The 21,427-nt window shown below is 38.7% G+C and overlaps 2 protein-coding genes and 2 long non-coding RNA genes across 4 annotated transcripts; 3 read left to right on the forward strand and 1 right to left on the reverse strand.

The window, feature by feature from the left end:
• Positions 1 to 1,368: 1,368 nt before the first annotated feature.
• Positions 1,369 to 2,180, reverse strand: LOC137748545 (small ribosomal subunit protein eS30z/eS30y/eS30x). Its single transcript, XM_068488713.1, has 3 exons — positions 2,042 to 2,180; positions 1,789 to 1,926; positions 1,369 to 1,593 (listed from the first exon to the last, which is right to left on the reverse strand). Exons 1-3 carry the CDS (start codon positions 2,043 to 2,045, stop codon positions 1,547 to 1,549), a joined length of 189 nt encoding a protein of 62 aa, XP_068344814.1. The 5' UTR covers positions 2,046 to 2,180; the 3' UTR covers positions 1,369 to 1,546.
• A 5,199-nt stretch (positions 2,181 to 7,379) lies between these two features.
• On the forward strand, positions 7,380 to 12,010 carry LOC137748931 (uncharacterized). Its single transcript, XR_011070129.1, has 3 exons — positions 7,380 to 10,476; positions 10,577 to 10,739; positions 10,841 to 12,010. It is a non-coding gene; the product is annotated as an uncharacterized lncRNA (long non-coding RNA).
• A 2,287-nt stretch (positions 12,011 to 14,297) lies between these two features.
• Positions 14,298 to 14,976, forward strand: LOC137746625 (uncharacterized). Its single transcript, XR_011069884.1, has 3 exons — positions 14,298 to 14,396; positions 14,512 to 14,606; positions 14,705 to 14,976. It is a non-coding gene; the product is annotated as an uncharacterized lncRNA (long non-coding RNA).
• A 1,582-nt stretch (positions 14,977 to 16,558) lies between these two features.
• On the forward strand, positions 16,559 to 19,871 carry LOC137747686 (lysine histidine transporter-like 8). Its single transcript, XM_068487841.1, has 5 exons — positions 16,559 to 17,212; positions 17,393 to 17,529; positions 17,639 to 18,066; positions 18,749 to 18,880; positions 19,078 to 19,871. Exons 1-5 carry the CDS (start codon positions 16,761 to 16,763, stop codon positions 19,564 to 19,566), a joined length of 1,638 nt encoding a protein of 545 aa, XP_068343942.1. The 5' UTR covers positions 16,559 to 16,760; the 3' UTR covers positions 19,567 to 19,871.
• Positions 19,872 to 21,427: the final 1,556 nt, after the last annotated feature.

The following is a 21,427-nucleotide window of genomic DNA, read 5'->3' on the forward strand; positions in this document are numbered from 1 at the left end:
ATAATTAGCACTCTAAAAATCTCATTTGGCACTCCAAACTTTCTATAATTAGAAAGAAAAATACACTTGCAAGGAGTTTAGAATAAGATTTTTGGAGTGTTAATAACAGTTCTTTAAATTTAAAACTAATAAATTATGAGTGGTATTATACCCACCCCATTGTCTTATCTTACCAGCCACCTTATATTCCCACCCTCCATAAAAAGTGAAAAAACACAAACTCTTTCCACACCCACCAATATTCCCCAAACAACCCTACATATTTTCTTTTTAGATTTAAAAAAAAAAAAGTAAAATAATTTTAAAAAGCAATTATTATTAAGATCTTAGTTAGTTACAACAATGGAGGATGGGTGCTATTCTCACTAATGCGAATTTGTTCTCATCATCTCTTTACACCCATGCCAAACCACCATTGACACCCCAAAACCCGCCCACCCCACTCCGAGAATAGCAAATTTGTTCTCATCATCTCTTTACACCCATGCCAAACCACCATTGACACCCCAAAACCCGCCCACCCCACTCCTCTCTCTCCACCCCACCCAACCCCCCCCCCCCCCCCCCCCCCCAAAAATCTCAAACGTACCAACACCCTCAAAACGACGTCACACCGATACCCAGTTGGCCACCTTGGTCGCCAACCATCGCAATACCATCAAGCCTCAATACCGCTATGGTGCAGAATCTCTATCATTATCCACTTTAATATAAATCTTCTGTGAAATCTTCCATGAAATCCTCTGTGGAAAGCTCGTGACGAGAATTCTAACAACTCACTCAATATTGTGTTCGCCTTCCTCCACTTTGGTTCCTTGGCAACCAAAGAATATGAAACCAGTAAATGCAAGGATGGGAAAACCAAAATCACCAAATCCTATTGCAATGACTGATACAAATACAAATCCTGATAAGGATTTTTCGTTGTATTGGAATGTTCATTAAGGCCAAAGCAATCGCCAACTTTTAGGCCTTGGGAGGTCATTTTACCCAAGGATAAATTTGTCAATAAAATTATTATTTTCAAGTAGGTGAGAAAATAAAACAATGAAGTAAGTTTAGTAGCACTCTAAATTATTGAGAGAGTTACGTTTGGTCCATTCCGTCCAAGATGGTATATGAGCGTGGTTCATTTAAAAATAATTTTTTATAAGACTGTTAGTCTGGACAGGTTATGTTTAGCCATTTTCGGTTGGGAATGACCTTAATACCCTCTATTTAGACACGTGTATGATTAAACTTTGCTCTAAAACGTCGTTTGCTTGTCCATTACCATAAATCAAATCCAAATTACAATTTTTTTTGTTTGCGTTTTTATGCAGTTCTAGCTTGCAGAAATTTACCCGGAAAAGAAAACGCAGAACAGAATCAACAACAAAACGAACAATAATTTGAGAACAACCCAGAAGCAACATCACATCACTGCTGATTCAAATATAACCTCCAACATAATCCAACACTTCCAAATACAACTAAACAAAAATAAAGCCTTTTGTTTCTTAATCTACGAAGACATTGTCATCTTTTCAAAGCTTGAATCTTTGCCCTACTTCTCAGACGAGTTGGGTCCCCTCTTCTTTCCGAAGCCAACCACTGCAACGATCAAACAACAAACACAATGATTTAATCAAAAATAACAAAACATTGGCTTCTCATAAAACATAAATTCCCAATTGCCCTTTTCATAAAATGGTTTAATTTCACAAAATATTAACTCGATTTGTTATAAAAAATTGATTTCAGGAAGATAATAAAGCTGGAATATTGGAAGGGAAACGGTGGTATTACCAGCGGTGACGAATCGGCGGTTGTATTGCAGGCGCTTGTGGGCGCGGCCGCGAGGCTTCTTCTTCTTGTCCTGCTTGGCCACTTTGGGAGTTTGGCCTCTCACCTTACCGGCACGAGCCAAAGAACCGTGGACCTTTCCTGAAGATTTTGACAAATACACACATTAATAAACAAAAAAATGGAAGATAAATAAGTGAAGTAAATGAGACCTAAAGGGTGAGCAACGGGGCCGAAAGAGATGAACTGAGCTCACCCATGGCAGCAGAGTGGTGTAGTTGCGGAGAAGATCGGGAGGACAGGTAAACGGCGCGGCGGTAAAGAGACGAGTGCTGTGAGAAGTAGGGTTTTTGGTTGTTGCTTCGTTTTAAAGGATAGATCTTCAGATTTGTTTGTGTTCACCTAGGCCCAGCGCATTTATGTTGGGCTGAAAGAGTTTATTGAAATAAGCCCATTTCTTTTAGTTGGCCCTGTGAGATTGTTTCCGTCCACCAAATTTAACATATTCACGAGAGAATGATTAAATAACCACGATATGTTAACAAATCAATCAACAATTGGAACTTTGAAAATGACCATTTGTGAATTTTTCTATACTTTTCCTCCAGGAGGTGCGATATGAGAAATTTATGAGTGCAACTATCACTCTGTTACATGTTATTTCTAATTCATGTGTTATAAGTGAATGATATGGCTAATATGTCATGGACCTATGATATTAATTAGGGAAATTGACTAAAATGATTAGAAATCAAATCCGAATTGCTAATCTGATCAAAGTAATGATTTCAAATCTCTCCCGCGTATTTTGGTAAAGTTTATGGAGTGCATTTTTAATCTCTTTTAGCTATTGTTGGATACTCTTACAGAAGACAACTCTTTATAATTTTGCTTGTTTTCTCTCTTGGTGTGAGGATAGGTAAAGTTAGTTGTTCGTGCGGGATGCTCTTTTTCTCTTCGATCGGGTTGAAAGTCTCGGCAAGGTTTTTGTCAAGGCCTATTTAAGCACACTGTCATCTGCTTTGTACGTTTTTATCTTATATCAATAAATATCGTACTTCTCTAAAAATAAAAATAAAACATTTTATCGTCCATTTCTTACTTCGTTTTTTTTTTTTTGTAATGATTTACCTACTCCCCATATCTTGAGACTTAAAAATTCATCTCAAAAACACACACACTAGTGCTTTTCCTTATGTATGTTGCCACTCAATTGTTGAGTTGCTCTTTGAGATTGTCAATAAGTTGCCTGGTCCTTTTGATGGGTCAACAAGTTTGATCACAAGGGTCGAAAACAACACATCCTCGTCTACGATGATGGGATGAAAGTAAACTTTTCCGACCACTTAATCTCTTATCCATCCAACCAAACCAAATCAAACTTTGAGAGGAAGGAAGCGCAAATCGAATTATCTTATCCAAGTAATTAAACTGATGTTGTTGGGTAAACTGATCTTGTTGGATTATTGTTGCTGTGTCAATGTCAGAACACAAAAGTGTATGTGTGACAAGACGATTTTTAACTCCTTTTTTAACTGTCTCCCACCGATACTTGAGTTAACGATTTGAATGTTTTTTCCGATTTACAATCATGTTCATGAGAAATTTTCTCTAGTTCTGATGTCAGATGATGAAGTAAGATTATAAAGGAGGGAAATCTGAAAACTAATCAAGTATTAACTAATTGAACCAATAAATATACTGGGTAGATACAATTTGGCTTGAAAAAATAAGAGACTTTTTGTGACATCCCGTCCCGGAAATATCGAAACGTACATTTGAAATTACAATTTTACCCCTAGTTCGTTACTTTACGTGTAGTTTTGTGTTGTGTGGTGTTGTAGGACCACACACACTCATACACTCTCTTTCTCTCCCGGGATTCCCTCCCTCTTTTCCTCTCTCTCTGTCTCTTTTCTGTCACTTCTCTCTCTTTCTCTCCCGAGCTCCCTTTTCTTCTTCTTCCTTCTGAAAACGTACGGACGACACCCAAATCACCCAAACCTTGATGGATCGAAGGAACTAAGGACACCATCGAACTCGTGAAGCTCGTACGAGTGCAACCATACCATTTTCAGGTAAGAAATCATTCGTTTTCACGTCGTTTCGACTTTGGCCGATTCGAGTACTGTTCATGAAAGATTAATCTAGTTAGTTTTTGGACTTTTGAAGCTTGTAGATGTGTTAGTGAGGTCCCAAGGAGCCTCGGAGTACTTCGTTGGAGAAGTTTGGACGTCGGGATCATCGTGGTCAAAGTTGGCCGGAGCTTTCGAGGGGTTTTCCGGCGAATCCACGGCGAGTTAGGGGTCGAGGCAGGTATGGATGTGTTCGTCTCGTCAATACCTTCAATTTGATATATAGTACGTCGAAAATGGTTAAGAAATGAAGAAGTTATGACACTTTAAAGTTTACCCAGAAATTCCGGCAAAACACCCGCCAGCGAAACCAGTCCGGCGACGCGAGGAAGAAGACGCGCGCGTGGGCAGCGCGTGAACAGGGCGCGTGGGGGCGCGTGAGAGCTCCAAATTGAGTTCTGAAAATTGTCACGCGTTCGTGACGTCGTGTAGATCACCGTGGTATATTGATACACCCAAATTGAGCAACGTATGAGAAAGTTATGGACGAATGTTTGGTGTATGCGCGTTAAATAACGTCAATTTGGTTACTTTTTGTATAGGTGAAAATTATACAGAGGAAGAATGTAACCAAGCTAGGGGAGGTTCAGGGACCTATGAGACGTCGATGTGATCAGTGAGTGGGCAGTTATTTTTCAGTATATATATATATATACGTATGCTTGACGTATTTTAAAAGAAATACGAATTAAATATCCTGTCATATATGCATCATATTTTAATATGTGCATTACCATAATTATGCATACTGTTGCATGGTGCTGAGGAGGCCCAGGTAAGCTACCTTTCAAATACATTTGATATACGTATGAAATACGTTTGGAATACGATTGAAATACTATCATCACATGCATTAGTAGTGGCATACAATTATATATGTGTATTTGGTGCTGTGGACGCACAGGTAAGTGCCAGGTAAGTGGTATTCATGTTTGTATTCAGTAGTAGTTGAGATGTTTAGAGAGCTCATAATCTGCACCCCCGGTGTTAGTGCTCCCGCCCGAGGCCAGGGCACAGCCTTCACGTGTATGTTCACCAGCACCGCATGCTCGCCTTGGATCCAAGTTAGGTGCAAGCCTGTCGTACATACCACATTAGGTGGTTCCGACTTGTAAGTGACCCGCGATTTATCGCACAGCTTCACGTGATCGTAGCACTAGAGCATATATATATTACACCCAGCCTGTCGTACAGACCACGTTAGGTGGTTCCGACTCGTGTGCAGATTCAGATATTGAGTTGAGATTGGAGCTCTATCTGCAGCCGTACAGGTCACGTTAGGTGACTCCCGGCTGCCAGATTATATGTTATTGATGTGAATTACGCTTGAGCACTTACATTTGATTATGAGTTTCCGTTGTGGCATATTCTCGAGCATGAATGGCATATTTATGAGCATGAATGATATATCTTTGAGCATGACTGACATATCTATACATACGTATATATGTTATTTTCTGGGAAACTATACTTGTTTTACAGCGAGGGGTTAGTTTATGCAAAAGAGAAAAGAAGGTTTTGAATACGTTCGTTTTGCTGACCCACTCAATTTTGTTTTGCGCCCCTCCAGGTTTAAGGAAATGCAAAGGTGTGGTGACTACGAGGAAGTTCAACGGTGTTCTGACAGAATGGACCAAATAAGGACTCACCTTCGGGTGTTTCATTTTAGAAGTTGTATATTTTAAAGCTTCCGAACTGTGCAAATGGTTACGTCACTCTCACGTGACGGCCAGCATGCCCTCCTTCGGGACGGGGTGTGTCAGTTGGTATCAGAGCCTAGTTTCAATCTTGGACATCTTGAGAAGTTCTAGTGAATTCTGTCAGAACTACACCGCCTCGTAGCAAACCACGTAGTTAGAGGAATTTAGTCTCCCTGATTTAGCTGTTAGGGGAAACTATTATTTTGGTGATTCAGTATATTATCTAAAAGGGACATTTTAAGATGGGTTATGAGTTGAATTTGAATCACCTTATGAAATGATGAACCTGAGGGAGCAAAGTGATGGATTAACCGATTGGAAAAGATGTTTTAGATTATGCAAGTTAAGGAAATCTGTCTTTTGAAGGTAAGTCAAGACGACTACCTGGTTTGAGTTATGAACTTGTATCCTGGTGGAAACAGGAGTATAATTCGTTGTCACCGAAGGAAACAGCCGATTGAGAATTGTTTAAGGACTTGTTTAAAGAAAAGAATTATTCCTTCGGCATCTTATGATGATAATAAGCAAGAGTTTGCGATTTGAGACAAAGAAAGATGACGGCGAATAAGTATTATAGAAAGTTTACGGACTTGCCTTATTACCATCCGGATGTTGATGATAATCCGGCAAAGATGTCTCGTCGTTTTAGGCTGGGTAATAAGAAGAAGTGGCGTTCTTTGACGACCACTACCTATTGTAATTATTACAAGGAGTTTTACGAGATTTTATTAAGAATTAAGGACTCTGAGATTATGTCTAGCGATAATGATGAAGAAGAATAAAGGAATAGGAATCAGAGGAATGACGACAAGGATAAAGGCCAGTCATCTCGAGAACCTCGAAAGATTCGGAACTTCAAAAGAAGTGAAGCTAATTCTAGTTCTTTTGACAAAGGTTTTAATGCCATTGATCAGAGGCGAAGTGATAGATGTATTGGTAATCCCAGATCTCAGAGACAAGGTGATTTTGGTAAAAGAAATGTACCTTTGGGCTGTAGGTACAATAGTGGACACCTTTGAGAATGTAGACGAGAAAGCAGTGGACGCTTTACAAATGGATAGATGGGACATAGAACTGCAAATTATGTCCAAAGCCAACAGAATCCCTAGCAGTCTTCTTTGCCACAACTAGCGCCGATCCAGCAAGTTCCTGGACCTATTAATTATGGTCAGTTAGGTCGTGGTGTACATGAAAGAAGTATTTACACTAATAGAGGTTGTGGGAGACAACAACAAGCCCAGGGATGTGTTAACTACACATCACTGCAAGATACTCAAAATTATTTGGATTTGATTAGGGGTACGTTAATTATTCTTAATGACTTAGCTAGAGTTTATTTGGTAATAATGTAGAAATTTTACGTTATTATTGTTATTGCCTTGAAAGTAGTACATAAACGTGATTGAGACATGTGTATGCATTTCCCAATGAGTGGCAAAATAGTAATATTACACCCTCGAGAGTTGTTGCTTACTTATCGAGACAACGATGATTTATCAGTATTGCGGGCTGCAGACCGTAATATTAATAACTCATTCGTGGATTCGTTAAGCAAGTAAACCGGTAGGTTATCCTATGTTAGTATCGTACTTATTTAGAGTGCTCAGTAATAGTAGAGTATGTATTGTTACCAGCTACTTTTGTTCCATTAGATTGTGGATTTCGATGTTATTCTAAAGCATATTATGTTATATACAATGATGAGTTGCAGACCACGCGAGGTGGTACTGAATGTGTGCAAGATACATGATATGATGAGTTAATTATGAGTTATATATGCAGCCGAGGGCTGAGTTGATTAGAATGAAAGAGTATGAGCTATGTTTATAGCTGAATGTTGAATTGATTATATGTTATTTTCCATCGGTCTGGATGACTAGAGATTACTTTTGTAAGTATGCAAAGTGGAGTGAGGCATGCCGTTATTTATGCTGTGAGAGCAAAGAGATTATTATCAAAAGGCTGCCAAGGATATTTATATCATGTGGTGCTAAGTGATGTCACTTCTAGTAGTGTGGAAGAAGTGGGAGTAGTCAAACATTTACCTGACGTTTTCCCTGAGAATTTACCTGGATTGCCGCCAGTTAAAGATGTAGAGTTCACTATGGATTTGTCTCCAGGTACAAACCATATATTATAGAATGTTGCCTTTTGAACTAAGAGAATTGGAAATTGGTTGATAAAGGTTTTTATTCAACCTAGTACATTACGTTGGGAGAACCCCAGTTTATTGGTGAGAAAGAAAATGGACGTTAAGGCTGTGCTTTGATTATAAGCAGTTGAATCGAGTAACAATTGAAAACCGTTATTCATAACCTCACATTGATGGTTGTTTGATCAGCTTCTAGGTGGTTGTATATTTTCTAAGTTTGATTTGAGGTCTGGATATTATTAGTTGAAGATTATCGGTGAGGATGCCCTTATGATAACTTTCAGGACTCGTTAAGGTCATTTCAAGTTTTGGTGATGCCATTCGGAGTGACGAATGCATCTACTACTTTATGAATTTGATGAATGAAGTATTCCAATGATATCTAGACCGATTTGTTGTTATTGCTATTGAAAAGATTGATAAGACTAGAGCAAAGTATGCTAAACATCTTAAATCGGTATTGCAAAGATCGAGGGAATGTCGATTGTATGCTAAGTTTAGCAAATGCCAATGTTGGATGAATCAAGTAGCATTTTTGAGATATATTATATCTGCTTCAGGTATTCAAGTGAATTCATAAAAGGTAGCAGAAATTGAGAATTTAGAACAACCACGAATCGTGATTGGGATTCGGAGTTATCCTAGCTTAACAAGCTATCATGGACGGTTCGTGAAAGATTTTTCAGTCATTGCTTTGTCATTGACGAGATTGTTGAGAAAAGAGGTTATGTATGAGTGGGAAGGAAATTGTGAGCAAAGGATTCAACAACTGAAGTATTTCCTCACTCATGCACGTAATTTAGTATTCCCAGAGAATAGTGGTAATCATAAATTTTAGTGATGTTTCTTGAATGGTATTGGATGCATGTTGATGCAAATGTTAGGGTGATTACATACGTTTCACGACAAAAGGAACCTCATGAAATGAATTACCCTACTGGTGATTTGGAAGTCATGATTACCATTCTTGCTGTGAAGTTATGAAGACATAATATTTGGTAAGAATGCAAGATTTTTACGAATCCAAAAAGTCTCCAATATCCATTATTTGGAAGGATTTTAATATAAGACAGCGAAGGTGGATTGGAAATCAACTGAAGTAAAGTTGAGAATGGAAGATTGAGAAGAAGTTGTAATTGCTAATTTTCAAGTTAAGTCTTTTTAGTAAGGTCGTACTCAAGACTCAAATGGTTAACGAAGAAAATTAAGAATTAACCAAGGCAAAGAAAGAAGGGAAAAAGAAAGATTGCTGAGTTCGAGAATAGGATGGTTATGATTGAACTTGAAGTGTTAGTTGATCAATGAACCAAGTTAGTACATTTACTCCAGTGTTGAGTAACAACCACAGTGCAACAGTACTTATATGTTTTATGGAGAAGAGATTTGGGTTACGGAACTGCTGAGTTTCTTAAGTATGTTGGTTGCATAGTTTCCAAAGTAACGCCATAAGGACCATGAAATGTGTCGATTTTTGTTGATTTGTGGAAGAAATACTTCTGGATAGAGAAGATTCGATCACGAAAGAGTTTTGGTAGGCCCTGAAACTATGGATGAGTCTTCTCAAAGTATTCAGGTGATTAAGTTTAACCTGAGAGTAGCCAGGAATGGCAAAAGAGATTAATAGTTGAACATGTCACTAATCGAGTGTTTAACGTAGATGATCTTATAATTTTGAAGTTTTCACTTTAGAAAAGAAATAGTGAGATTTGGAAAGGAGACAAAATAAGTCTTAAACACATCAGACCGTTTTTGACCACTAAAGGAATCGATGAAGTTGCATACAAGTGGTGATGTCTTCAGAATTTGCTAAGGTGCATAATGTATTATATTTCGATGCGTTGTCACTAGGTGGCAGATTCGTCACATGGATTTCCGGTGCAACTATTGAGAATTAATCCGGATTAGACTGGTTGAGGAACCAAGGACGATTTTGGATTGGAAAAAGAATGTATTGAGAATTAAGACAGTGTAATTGGTGAAAGTTTTGTGGAGGAATCATTCAGTCGAGGAAGCTACATGGGAGACAGAAGATCGAATGAGGGATTTGTATCCTAGATTGTTCTTCGATCACTAGGGGTTATATGTGGTTGTTTTGAATTTCGGGACGAAATTCTATTAAGGAGGGTAGGTTGTGACATCCCGTCCCGGAAATATCGAAACGTACATTTGAAATTACAATTTTACCCCTAGTTCGTTACTTTACGTGTAGTTTTGTGTTGTGTGGTGTTGTAGGACCACACACACTCATACACTCTCTTTCTCTCCCGGGATTCCCTCCCTCTTTTCCTCTCTCTCTGTCTCTTTTCTGTCACTTCTCTCTCTTTCTCTCCCGAGCTCCCTTTTCTTCTTCTTCCTTCTGAAAACGTACGGACGACACCCAAATCACCCAAACCTTGATGGATCGAAGGAACTAAGGACACCATCGAACTCGTGAAGCTCGTACGAGTGCAACCATACCATTTTCAGGTAAGAAATCATTCATTTTCACATCGTTTCGACTTTGGCCGATTCGAGTACTGTTCATGCGAGATTAATCTAGTTAGTTTTTGGACTTTTGAAGCTTGTAGATGTGTTAGTGAGGTCCCAAGGAGCCTCGGAGTACTTCGTTGGAGAAGTTTGGACGTCGGGATCATCGTGGTCAAAGTTGGCCGGAGCTTTCGAGGGGTTTTCCGGCGAATCCACGGCGAGTTAGGGGTCGAGGCAGGTATGGATGTGTTCGTCTCGTCAATACCTTCAATTTGATATATAGTACGTCGAAAATGGTTAAGAAATGAAGAAGTTATGACACTTTAAAGTTTACCCAGAAATTCCGGCAAAACACCCACCGCCGGCGAAACCAGTCCGGCGACGCGAGGAAGAAGACGCGCGCGTGGGCAGCGCGTGAACAGGGCGCGTGGGGGCGCGTGAGAGCTCCAAATTGAGTTCTGAAAATTGTCACGCGTTCGTGACGTCGTGTAGATCACCGTGGTATATTGATACACCCAAATTGAGCAACGTATGAGAAAGTTATGGACGAATGTTTGGTGTATGCGCGTTAAATAACGTCAATTTGGTTACTTTTTGTATAGGTGAAAATTATACAGAGGAAGAATGTAACCAAGCTAGGGGAGGTTCAGGGACCTATGAGACGTCGATGTGATCAGTGAGTGGGCAGTTATTTTTCAGTATATATATATATATACGTATGCTTGACGTATTTTAAAAGAAATACGAATTAAATATCCTGTCATATATGCATCATATTTTAATATGTGCATTACCATAATTATGCATACTGTTGCATGGTGCTGAGGAGGCCCAGGTAAGCTACCTTTCAAATACATTTGATATACGTATGAAATACGTTTGGAATACGATTGAAATACTATCATCACATGCATTAGTAGTGGCATACAATTATATATGTGTATTTGGTGCTGTGGACGCACAGGTAAGTGCCAGGTAAGTGGTATTCATGTTTGTATTCAGTAGTAGTTGAGATGTTTAGAGAGCTCATAATCTGCACCCCCGGTGTTAGTGCTCCCGCCCGAGGCCAGGGCACAGCCTTCACGTGTATGTTCACCAGCACCGCATGCTCGCCTTGGATCCAAGTTAGGTGCAAGCCTGTCGTACAGACCACATTAGGTGGTTCCGACTTGTAGGTGACCCGCGATTTATCGCACAGCTTCACGTGATCGTAGCACTAGAGCATATATATATTACACCCAGCCTGTCGTACAAACCACGTTAGGTGGTTCCGACTCGTGTGCAGATTCAGATATTGAGTTGAGATTGGAGCTCTATCTGCAGCCGTACAGGTCACGTTAGGTGACTCCCGGCTGCCAGATTATATGTTATTGATGTGAATTACGCTTGAGCACTTACATTTGATTATGAGTTTCCGTTGTGGCATATTCTCGAGCATGAATGGCATATTTATGAGCATGAATGATATATCTTTGAGCATGACTGACATATCTATACATACGTATATATGTTATTTTCTGGGAAACTATACTTGTTTTACAGCGAGGGGTTAGTTTATGCAAAAGAGAAAAGAAGGTTTTGAATACGTTCGTTTTGCTGACCCACTCAATTTTGTTTTGCGCCCCTCCAGGTTTAAGGAAATGCAAAGGTGTGGTGACTACGAGGAAGTTCAACGGTGTTCTGACAGAATGGACCAAATAAGGACTCACCTTCGGGTGTTTCATTTTAGAAGTTGTATATTTTAAAGCTTCCGAACTGTGCAAATGGTTACGTCACTCTCACGTGACGGCCAGCATGCCCTCCTTCGGGACGGGGTGTGTCACTTTTATGCCAGCTAAGAGACGAGAATGATTTGTCGTGGTGGTTACGCATCTTAGGCTAATAATGGGACAGATGAAGGAGAGTGAAAGAGACTATTGGTGAAGCAATTATTTTGGGATAAAATGTTATTAGAGTTCTAATGAAATCATCGCATAAAGATATAGAAGAAATATCTATCATGTAATGAGATATATATCTCTTTCAATTCTCTCATTACATGATTTAACGTATTAATGTCAAGAAAATAGACACTTTTTCTTTGATAGTTTCATTTGGAAATCATCAAGCGATTATATGGGAGATGTAAAATGCCTTAAAATGGGAATTTTACATATTTTCTTTGTTGGAAAATTTTCTAATAGTAGAATGTAAATTATACATTTTCTTCAAAAGATGTAAATAAAAACAATAAAAACATAATTTACATCTTTTGATGATAAGTATCACTACTCAAGAGAGAAAAATTAAATGGGGTCTCAAATTTACATCCCTATCATTAGAGTAAAACTTTTATTACATCTACCGAAAATATAAAAAAGTTGTAAGAATAATTTTCATCTCAAAATTGCATTTCATTTTCCCATTAAATGCACACCGGCTAAATTCCACTCCAATGAAATTAGTGTGCAAAGTTGAACGGACATATCGTAAGACCAAGTTACGACTATTTATTAATTTCTTCTTGTTGTTCATTGATGCCATATATATGAGAGTTTTAATGAAAAGTCCACAGTACTGTTTATTTTAACGAAAAATCATATTTTTACACTAAAAAGTCAATCCTGGTACTATTCACTTTACCTTTTATTTTGTCCTTATCATTAAAACTCAAAATTTTCAAACTATTTTAATTAGTTTTCCTATATAATTATGTTTAGGATAATACATAGTAGAGAAAAGCACTTTCAAACTCGACTTGGATGTTAGCTGCACTGTTTTGACTTAGGTGGCAATGATGACCGGTGTACTAATTCTAGAACTTCAAAAGTTTGAATCAAGGGGAAAGATGGTCGATGATGCCAACACTACTTTTTTACCTCCGCAAATTATGTCGAAAAAGTTTGTGAAGTGCACACTTGATCTAAAATTCAACACTTGCCATTGGTAAGTCTCATCGCAGCAGCCATTCATCTTTCTCCTGGGAATATAGTTTGTGTTTAGATGCACTGAGATTTAACTATGAGATATTTCTATACCAATTAATCACATACTCCCTCAATCCAGTCATATATACCATATCATGTTCATAAGATATTTCTGGGATGGAGACGTTGAAGCGCTCATGCATTTTAACCTAATATATTTAGTTATTAGTCATGTGTACGTAGTGAATTCGCATATAGGTATCTCCCTAACTGGAACTTCAAGATAAACATAAAACGAAAATTCTATGGAATCTACTAAATCTGAAATCAATTTTTTTGTGTTAATTTTGAACTCACATGAATAGGGATTGGAATCATTTTTATTCTTTAGTTCCTTGCATTTACTAAAAGTTATTTCACTAATTAATCTTCCTTTATGTTTACTAACACATAGGGGTGGGCAAACGGGTAAAGGAATCGCGGGTAGGGGCGGGTAGTGTAGGTTCGGGGCGGGTACGGGCCGGGTCCCTTTTTTTTTGGGAACAAACGGGGCGGGGCGGGCCGGGGCATGGTTATTTACGGGGCGGGCCGGTTCCTACACCTTAGAAAAACGGGGCCCCGGACCGGCCCGTTTCATATTATAATCAACGGTTGAGATTGAATGATAACCTATCATTCAATCTGAACCGTTAATTTGTAACCTAGGTTTCCAAATCAGTTTCAGACTTCAGTGTTCATTCTCAAATCTCAATCTCTCCAACACTCCAACCCTTTCTCAAATTCGCGGCGCCGCTCCTCCGTCCACCTTCTCCGACACGACACGACTTCAGTGTTCACTTGTAGGAGGTGATGGGGATTTAGAGAAGGGTCCGATGACTGCACGGCCAAACCAGAACTCTCTGGAGGAGCCATCGCCGTCGCCGTCTCCTTCTTCCACGACGTCGGCGCCGGCTTTGGTGCTTTCCAACTCCGGAAAGCGGATGGACCAGGCGGGGAAGAAGAAGTACTTGAAGCAGGTCACCGGGCGGCACAACGACACGGAGCTCCACTTGGCGGCTCAGCGCGCGGATCTAGCCGCCGTGAAGAAGATTCTCGGCGATATCGATTCGCAGATTGTGGGGACAGTTAGCGGTTGAATGAGTGATGAATTTTGGTTGAAGGAGGTTATCGAGAAGGTTCTCGCTGAGCCGATACGGCTTCATTTGGTTGTGGCTAATATTGGAACTGGGTCTCGTATGACATTTGCAAGCATGTATGTGTTCTTACTCATATAAACACCTTAATCTTAATTAGTATATAATTTAGATACATTTTAATTAAGAGAAGCAAATTACGGATTTTCTTTTGTTGTTTGTTTGAAATTACAGTTATAAAAAAAAAATTGGGGTCCAGTGTTCCATTCATCATTTCTACTTCAAGTGGAATTTTTGGAAGAGATGCTCTTACCCATGAATTCAAAGAGGTTTCGTGGTTGTGTTTTTCGTGTATGTCATGTTTTTGTTTATTAATTTGCAGCAAGTTCAAGTCTTTACTGATTTCAGATGAAATGTGATTGTTTAGGTTAGGTGGGGAGAGGTTTGTGGTGATGGAAGTGATGAAGATTGCTCTATACCAGCAAAGGATGTGACCTATGACATCCTTTTGACTGTTGGCTTTGTGCCAGGATTGAAAGTTGATGCCATCCTGCTATTACGAACAATAAAGGTGCCAAATTTTACATTTCTGTTACACTTTTCTTTGATATGCTTTCTTGGGGAATATTTACATTTCCTTGAACATTATCCTGATGCATCAAATTTTGTTTCTGTTACAGATATGAAACTGTTCATGTGATGAAGGTACTACAAATGTGTCCATCTTTGCATTAAATCACCGGATTCGTTTAGTTTAATGGTCAAATTATTAATTCAGACATTTGCTAACTGTTTGATCTGTTTTTGGATTGTTGTGTGCTATGGAATTGTGTAATATGTTGGATGTTAAGATGGCATTTAGAAACGCATGCTACAACTGATAAATGTTTTGAGATTACTGCTGATAATAGTTTTGGTGCTTGGTTTGTCTGTTGTTTCGAGAGTTTAAGACGCACTGATGATACTATTGAATCGACAGTTATGTGAGAGAAATTGCATCATGTTGTGAAACAAATATTGATTTCCATTGACAGGGGTTTCGTAAAACTACTGATACCTTTCCTAGTTGCTTCTTTCCTGGTTCTTTTGTGTATCCTCAAATTTGACAGGGGTTTCGTATAAGCAATTCTACTTGGTATGCAGTATGCACATAACCTCATTCTGCTATTTGGTTCTACAAGCTTCTTCCTTTTCGTCAGCACTGGAACCACACCTCATTCTGCTTCAATCTTAGTATGCCCATAACCATATTAAAAAAAAAAAAAAAAAAAAAAAGTTATTGGACCCGTGGACCCGTCCCGAACCGGCCCGTTTGATACGGGCCGGGTTAGGTCCGGTTCCCAAACTTAAAATCCTTACACCCGGCCCGGCCCGGCCCGTTACATTTTAAAACGGGTAGGTCCGGTTCTTCCAAATTTGGGCCCGGCCCGGCCCGTGCCCAGCCCTACTAACACATATGAAATCAAACCAACTATAGAGGGGATATAGCTAGTGGATCCCACTTCATTTCCTTACTTCCTCTATTTCTAACTTATCTCTCATTTCTATTAAACAAACATGTCTTACGAATTAATAGCCAATCAAAACATAACATGATAATTTAATCTGCACAAGGTCCATGTATGTCAACAAGAAAAAAACAATCATGCATGCACATTCCGTTTTGGAGTAAAGTATGCCAAATATATGTTAGCATCATCATATAGCATTTTAAAATAACATTAGAGGCGATTTTCAATTGAGTCGCTCTAGTAATGAAACTAAGGATCTCTCTTTTGAATCGCTGATGGCTATTTAACCCAAGAAGGTGACCAGCAGGAGACTTTTTTGCTACCTTCATGTTTTGAGGGGTATAAGAAAGTCCAAATCCACGATTCCAAAAGAACACTAATATTGACCAATGTGTTTATCTTTGAAACCAACTTTGTTTTTCTAAATTTTTAATTTTCCTTTTCGAAAATATCCGCATGCTAAAATGGGACAAATAATATTAAAAAATACCCTAAGTTCTCCACAAATTACATTTAATAGCCCTTTTGGCCTCTTTCCCACTATTTCCTTAGGAGGAATACGTTGACCAAGTCATTCTCCCATACTGTAAAATTAACATGGAGCTCTAAATCCGACGTTATATTATATATGTCAAACAATTCAAATGCATAAAGCAAGAAAAATAAGCAGCCAATATTGCCCCGTCAAACAATTGCTTTAATTATTTTCCAACTAACTCACATTCTTAAGGTCATACAAAGCTGTCTGAAACGAACCAAAGGGTACAGACTCCACAGCAGTTTCACAAACAAGACCCACCGGCTCTTTCCTTGTACGTACCCACTTCCATCTTTTACACTATTTGCATAACTTTCCCTCCCCTATATCCCTATATATATATTTTGCTATCTACGTTTTCTCTCCAAGCCACGGAGGGAGCTAAATAGAGTGCAAGGAGCAAGTAAAATATAGGGGAAAGCAAAATATCAAAAATGAGTAGAGAAGCAAACGAGATTAGCTCAGCTCCTATTACACCGCGGCCGGCAGCTGGGGATCCAAAGCCTCCGGTTGCACCACAGCCTGCGGTGTCTTGCCCGCCTTCGCAGTACAACTCACCGTCTTTGTCTAGGTCACCGCTTCTTGATGGAGTCTCAGATCAACCAGCTGCGGGAGGAGCTGTTGTGCCGGCCAGCAAGACCCCCAAGGGCTCAAGAACCCCAGCTGGTATAAGGACTCCAAGGATGTCTTTGACTCCATTCATGACTCCCATTGGTAGCCCTGTCAGGAAGGCTTTAAAGATGACTAGGCTTGATCCTCAGGATGCTTGGCTTCCCATCACTGAGTCTAGAAATGGCAACCAGTACTATGCTGCCTTCCACACTCTTTGTTCTGGGATTGGTATCCAAGCTTTGGTGCTTCCTGTTGCTTTCACAATTCTTGGCTGGTAACCCTCTACAAAAACCCAAAATTAGTATTCGTTTTGCAAACTTCTGATGTTGTCAAATTGTCAATCTAGACTCTATGTAATTGGCAACGTAATATGTCAAACTGTCTTTTCCGGAGTTATTAATTTTCTGATTATGGCTTCTCATAGTTTTTTTCCCTCTTTGTGATTGATTTGCAGGTCTTGGGGTATAATATGTTTGACTCTAGCATTCATATGGCAAAGTTACACCCTATGGATACTGGTTCATCTCCACGAGAACGTAGAAACTGGAGTACGTTACAGCAGATACATGCAGCTCTTTAGTCTCACCTATGGTACGATTCCAATCAAACTTTATAAGATTTCCCCCAAGTCCATCAACGTTTTTTAAATTCAACTTTCTGCACCATTAGAGTGACTGATTATTTATACAAAATGTTGCAGGTGACAAAATTGCAAATTGGCTAGGGATGTTTCCGATCATGTATCTATCTGGAGGCACCTGCGTGGCCTTGATAGTGATTGGTGGAGGCACTTCCAAGCTCTTCTTCCAAACTTTATGTGGGGCCGCATGCACTTCTAAGCCATTGACAACAGTGGAATGGTACTTGGTGTTCACATGTGCTGCTGTGATGCTATCTCTCCTGCCAAACTTGAACTCCATAGCTGGAGTTTCACTGATTGGAGCTATCACTGCAGTTGGGTACTGCACAGCGATTTGGGTGGTTTCTGTATCAAAAGGCAGGCTTCCTGGAGTTTCATACGATCCCATTAGAGCTCCGAATGATGTGGATAGGGTGTTTAGTGTGCTCAATGCCCTTGGGATCATTGCTTTTGCCTTCAGAGGTCACAATCTCATCCTTGAGATTCAGGTAATTGATAATTTTCATCTTAATTAATCACTAAATTTTAATTGAATTATTTTTATAGATTAATTTGAGTTGGTTCTTTCAACTCCCAATGCTTTGGCCAGTGAGAACCTGCAAAATTGGTCAAGGCGTATATTTTTCAGGGTTTTTGAAGTCAGAGACTGATGCCTAACTAATTAAATTATTAAATGTGCACTACAAGTCGATGCATGTTATTGCTTTTATACATGGAAAGTGACAGTTTTGACCAACTTGAACATCTTCATATTAATAAGAATCCAACTGTCAATGAAAAAAAAAAATTTAAGAGAATGCGTAGATGCATGCAGATGTAGTACAACTGTTCTAACAATTGGAATAGTTTTAGTTTTCCCAGTTAAATATTTAATTAAAACCAACCATGACCAATCATGAATCTTTATCTTTATATAATTAAAATTGTGCAAATTCATGCTTTAATTTTTTTTTTTTTTTTATTTATTTAAAGGCTTGATCTTTAAGGATTATTTTGCCTTTACAATAATAGTTTGTGCATCAAATCAAAAAGAAAAATTTAAATATAAGTGTGGGGGTCCTCAACTCTTAACTTATCATGATCATCCCCATCACCTAGGTTGAATAACTTTAAGTTGGAATATTCAAATCATAGACTTAGCTTTCTGAATTCAATGTTTTTGTGCTGCAGGCTACCATGCCTTCTAGTGAGAAACATCCCTCACATGTGCCCATGTGGAGAGGAGTGAAGGTGTCCTATTCAATCATTGCTGCATGCTTGTTTCCCCTTGCAATTGGAGGGTACTGGGCTTATGGTCACTTGGTAAGCACCTTAATCCTTAGTTCTTTTCTGTACAGGACGTCCGTTTTTTATCAAAGAACATGCATTCAAACATATCCTTTCTTTCGGACGTCCTACACTTGGAAATTTTGTCCTGATCATAATCAACAAATGTTTAAACATGAACTATAGATTTAACTCAAAGATTTTAATATTCTGTTTTGCTCTTTTTTTAACAGATACCAGCAAATGGAGGAATGCTTCCAGCTGTGTTCGAGTTCCATTCACAAGATGTGTCACAATCCGTACTAGCGTTCATAAGCTTGTTTGTGGTGATTAATGCACTGTGCTCGTTCCAAATCTACGGCATGCCAATGTTTGACCACATGGAGTCCCAATACACAAGCAGAAAGAAAGCTCCACTTCCATGGTGGCTGAGGTGCATTGCTAGGGCAATGTTTGGGTTCGGTGTCTTCTTCGTCGCGGTGGCAATTCCATTTTTGGGAAGTGTGGCTGGTTTGGTTGGAGGCATATCACTGCCTGTGACTTTGGCATACCCTTGTTTCATGTGGATCAAGATTAACAAGCCTAAGAAGTATAGTCCTATGTGGTGGCTAAATTGGTCTCTTGGGATTTTGGGGATCGCTTTGAGTTTGGTTTTGATTGCAGCTGGAATATATGTTGTGATTCAAACTGGGATTGAAGTCCAATTCTTCAAGCCTCACTAATAAGGTAAAAGTTATTACCAACAAAAGGAGGATTTGAGGGGAGGATTTGAAAGGGGGATTTGTGGAGAGTAAAACAGAAGGGTGGATTTGCACATTAATTTGTCTTATTGCTTAGTGAAAGAAAAAAAATATTCACAGTTGTAGTTTGCTATTGAGTATCAAGGGAAAGATCACCCAATCATATATTTTTGGTTTTTTCTTTGGGCATGGAAATGTTGTAATTGAAATGTTGTAATTGATATTATAGAATCTTTAGGTATGTGTAATACTCAAGTAAAATTCTAAAGATTGGATTTCTCTTTTCATTTTTTGAATTTAGAAACATGACTGGTCTTTGAGATGCATAACTTTTCATTTTGATCTTTGACAATGAAAATCAAGAAAGTGGTTTCTGAGATTGGATAACCTCATTTTGGTATTTTGTGAAAAAATCTATCAATATATTCGTTAAGCGAAGGTGTTGATTTGACGAAATATCCTTAAAAAGGTGGTCATGTGTCGCTCATGTGATAATATAACGATGATATTGACAAAATTTTCACGAAATGACCAAATAATTTAAGGTTGACAAACTCAAAGACCACTTCTATCGATTTTCATTATTAAAGATCAAAATGAAGAAATACAAATCTCAGAAACTATTTTAGCTAATAACCCTTCAAAAACACATGTTTACATCAACTATGGTCCTATGGACCACCCTTCCTCTAGGCTGCCACTCTAATTATAAAATCAAATATCATTAAGTTAATTAGTTAGGTGGGAGAGCCTAATTGTAACCCTACACTGGTCTATTGTAGACCATGCTAGTTTTATTATTATTCAATTACACCGTTTAGCTCTTTACGTACAAGCAGTTCCTCCTTAACTACAAATCAGTAACATATTTAACTAGAACCATCAAATTTTAATAGGTTAGAAGTCTCTGGACCAACGTTTTTCTTGCCTACCAATCCAATCATTCATTTCAATATCAAATTTGCGGTCTCACAGTGCCTCATAGCTGACATCCAACTCCGGTCCTAAACATCCTACCCAAAGAGCAGGCTTCATGAAACTCAAACATGGCTGCAGAGTCACAAGGGCAACAACTGCAACTTGTCAGCATGCCAAATATAGCAGTTTATTCAACTGAGATCAGCTTATTGGTCTAAGAAGGTGGCTCAAAGTCAATGCAGTCATGTGATGAATTTTGACTAGCGGTTCGACCAGTGTGGACGCATGAAACTATGCAACTACTCGGAAAACAATCCGTAGGGAAATGGTAGGTGGATTTAATTTACGTATAGTTTTCACAACAACCAATAGTTAAAAGTAAAATTAAGAACAAGAAAATATTTAGTAGGGCTGTCTAATTAGAGCGATTCTCACTTGGATGATATTGTGCAGGGTGGATTAGGATAAAAATACAATGAGTTTCACACTTTGGTAGAATGTGCTATGCAAACGACACAATCAAGACACTCCAACACCAATTTTTCTCCTTACGAACGCCCTGAGTTTTGATGATTCTTATTGCAAACATACCGTAAAATACACGTGGAAACCTAGTTTGCTAGTTAATACACAAGTTATTTCTTCTTGCTCACAAATCGTAGTTTGACATGCATACAAAAAAATTTCTTTTGTTACTTCAATGAGCTGCATTTTCATACACGTCAAACTACGATTTGTAAATAAGAAATGACTCGTTTCATCATTTAGATGTAAGGAGCCAAATAATATTCTTTACAGTTCTCATTGTTCATCACATTACACAAATTACATTTATATACCTTTAAACTACGTTTGAACAATGTGAAAATATTGCAGGGCTACTGTAGGAGGGAATGAATTCGGTTACTTATGGGAAGAGTTCAGC

The sequence above is a fragment of the Pyrus communis genome, chromosome 10, assembly GCF_963583255.1.
Source record: "Pyrus communis chromosome 10, drPyrComm1.1, whole genome shotgun sequence".
Lineage (NCBI taxonomy): Eukaryota > Viridiplantae > Streptophyta > Magnoliopsida > Rosales > Rosaceae > Pyrus > Pyrus communis.

Coding starts and splice junctions, on each gene's coding strand:
- LOC137748545 (XM_068488713.1), bottom strand. Junction 1,594..1,788: donor CCGCCGATTCGTCACCGCTG/GTAATACCACCG, acceptor TGATCGTTGCAG/TGGTTGGCTTCGGAAAGAAG.
- LOC137747686 (XM_068487841.1), top strand. CDS start 16,761: ATGAGTAGAGAAGCAAACGAGATTAGCTCAGCTCCTATTACACCGCGG. Junction 17,213..17,392: donor GCTTTCACAATTCTTGGCTG/GTAACCCTCTAC, acceptor ATTGATTTGCAG/GTCTTGGGGTATAATATGTT. Junction 17,530..17,638: donor GCTCTTTAGTCTCACCTATG/GTACGATTCCAA, acceptor AAAATGTTGCAG/GTGACAAAATTGCAAATTGG.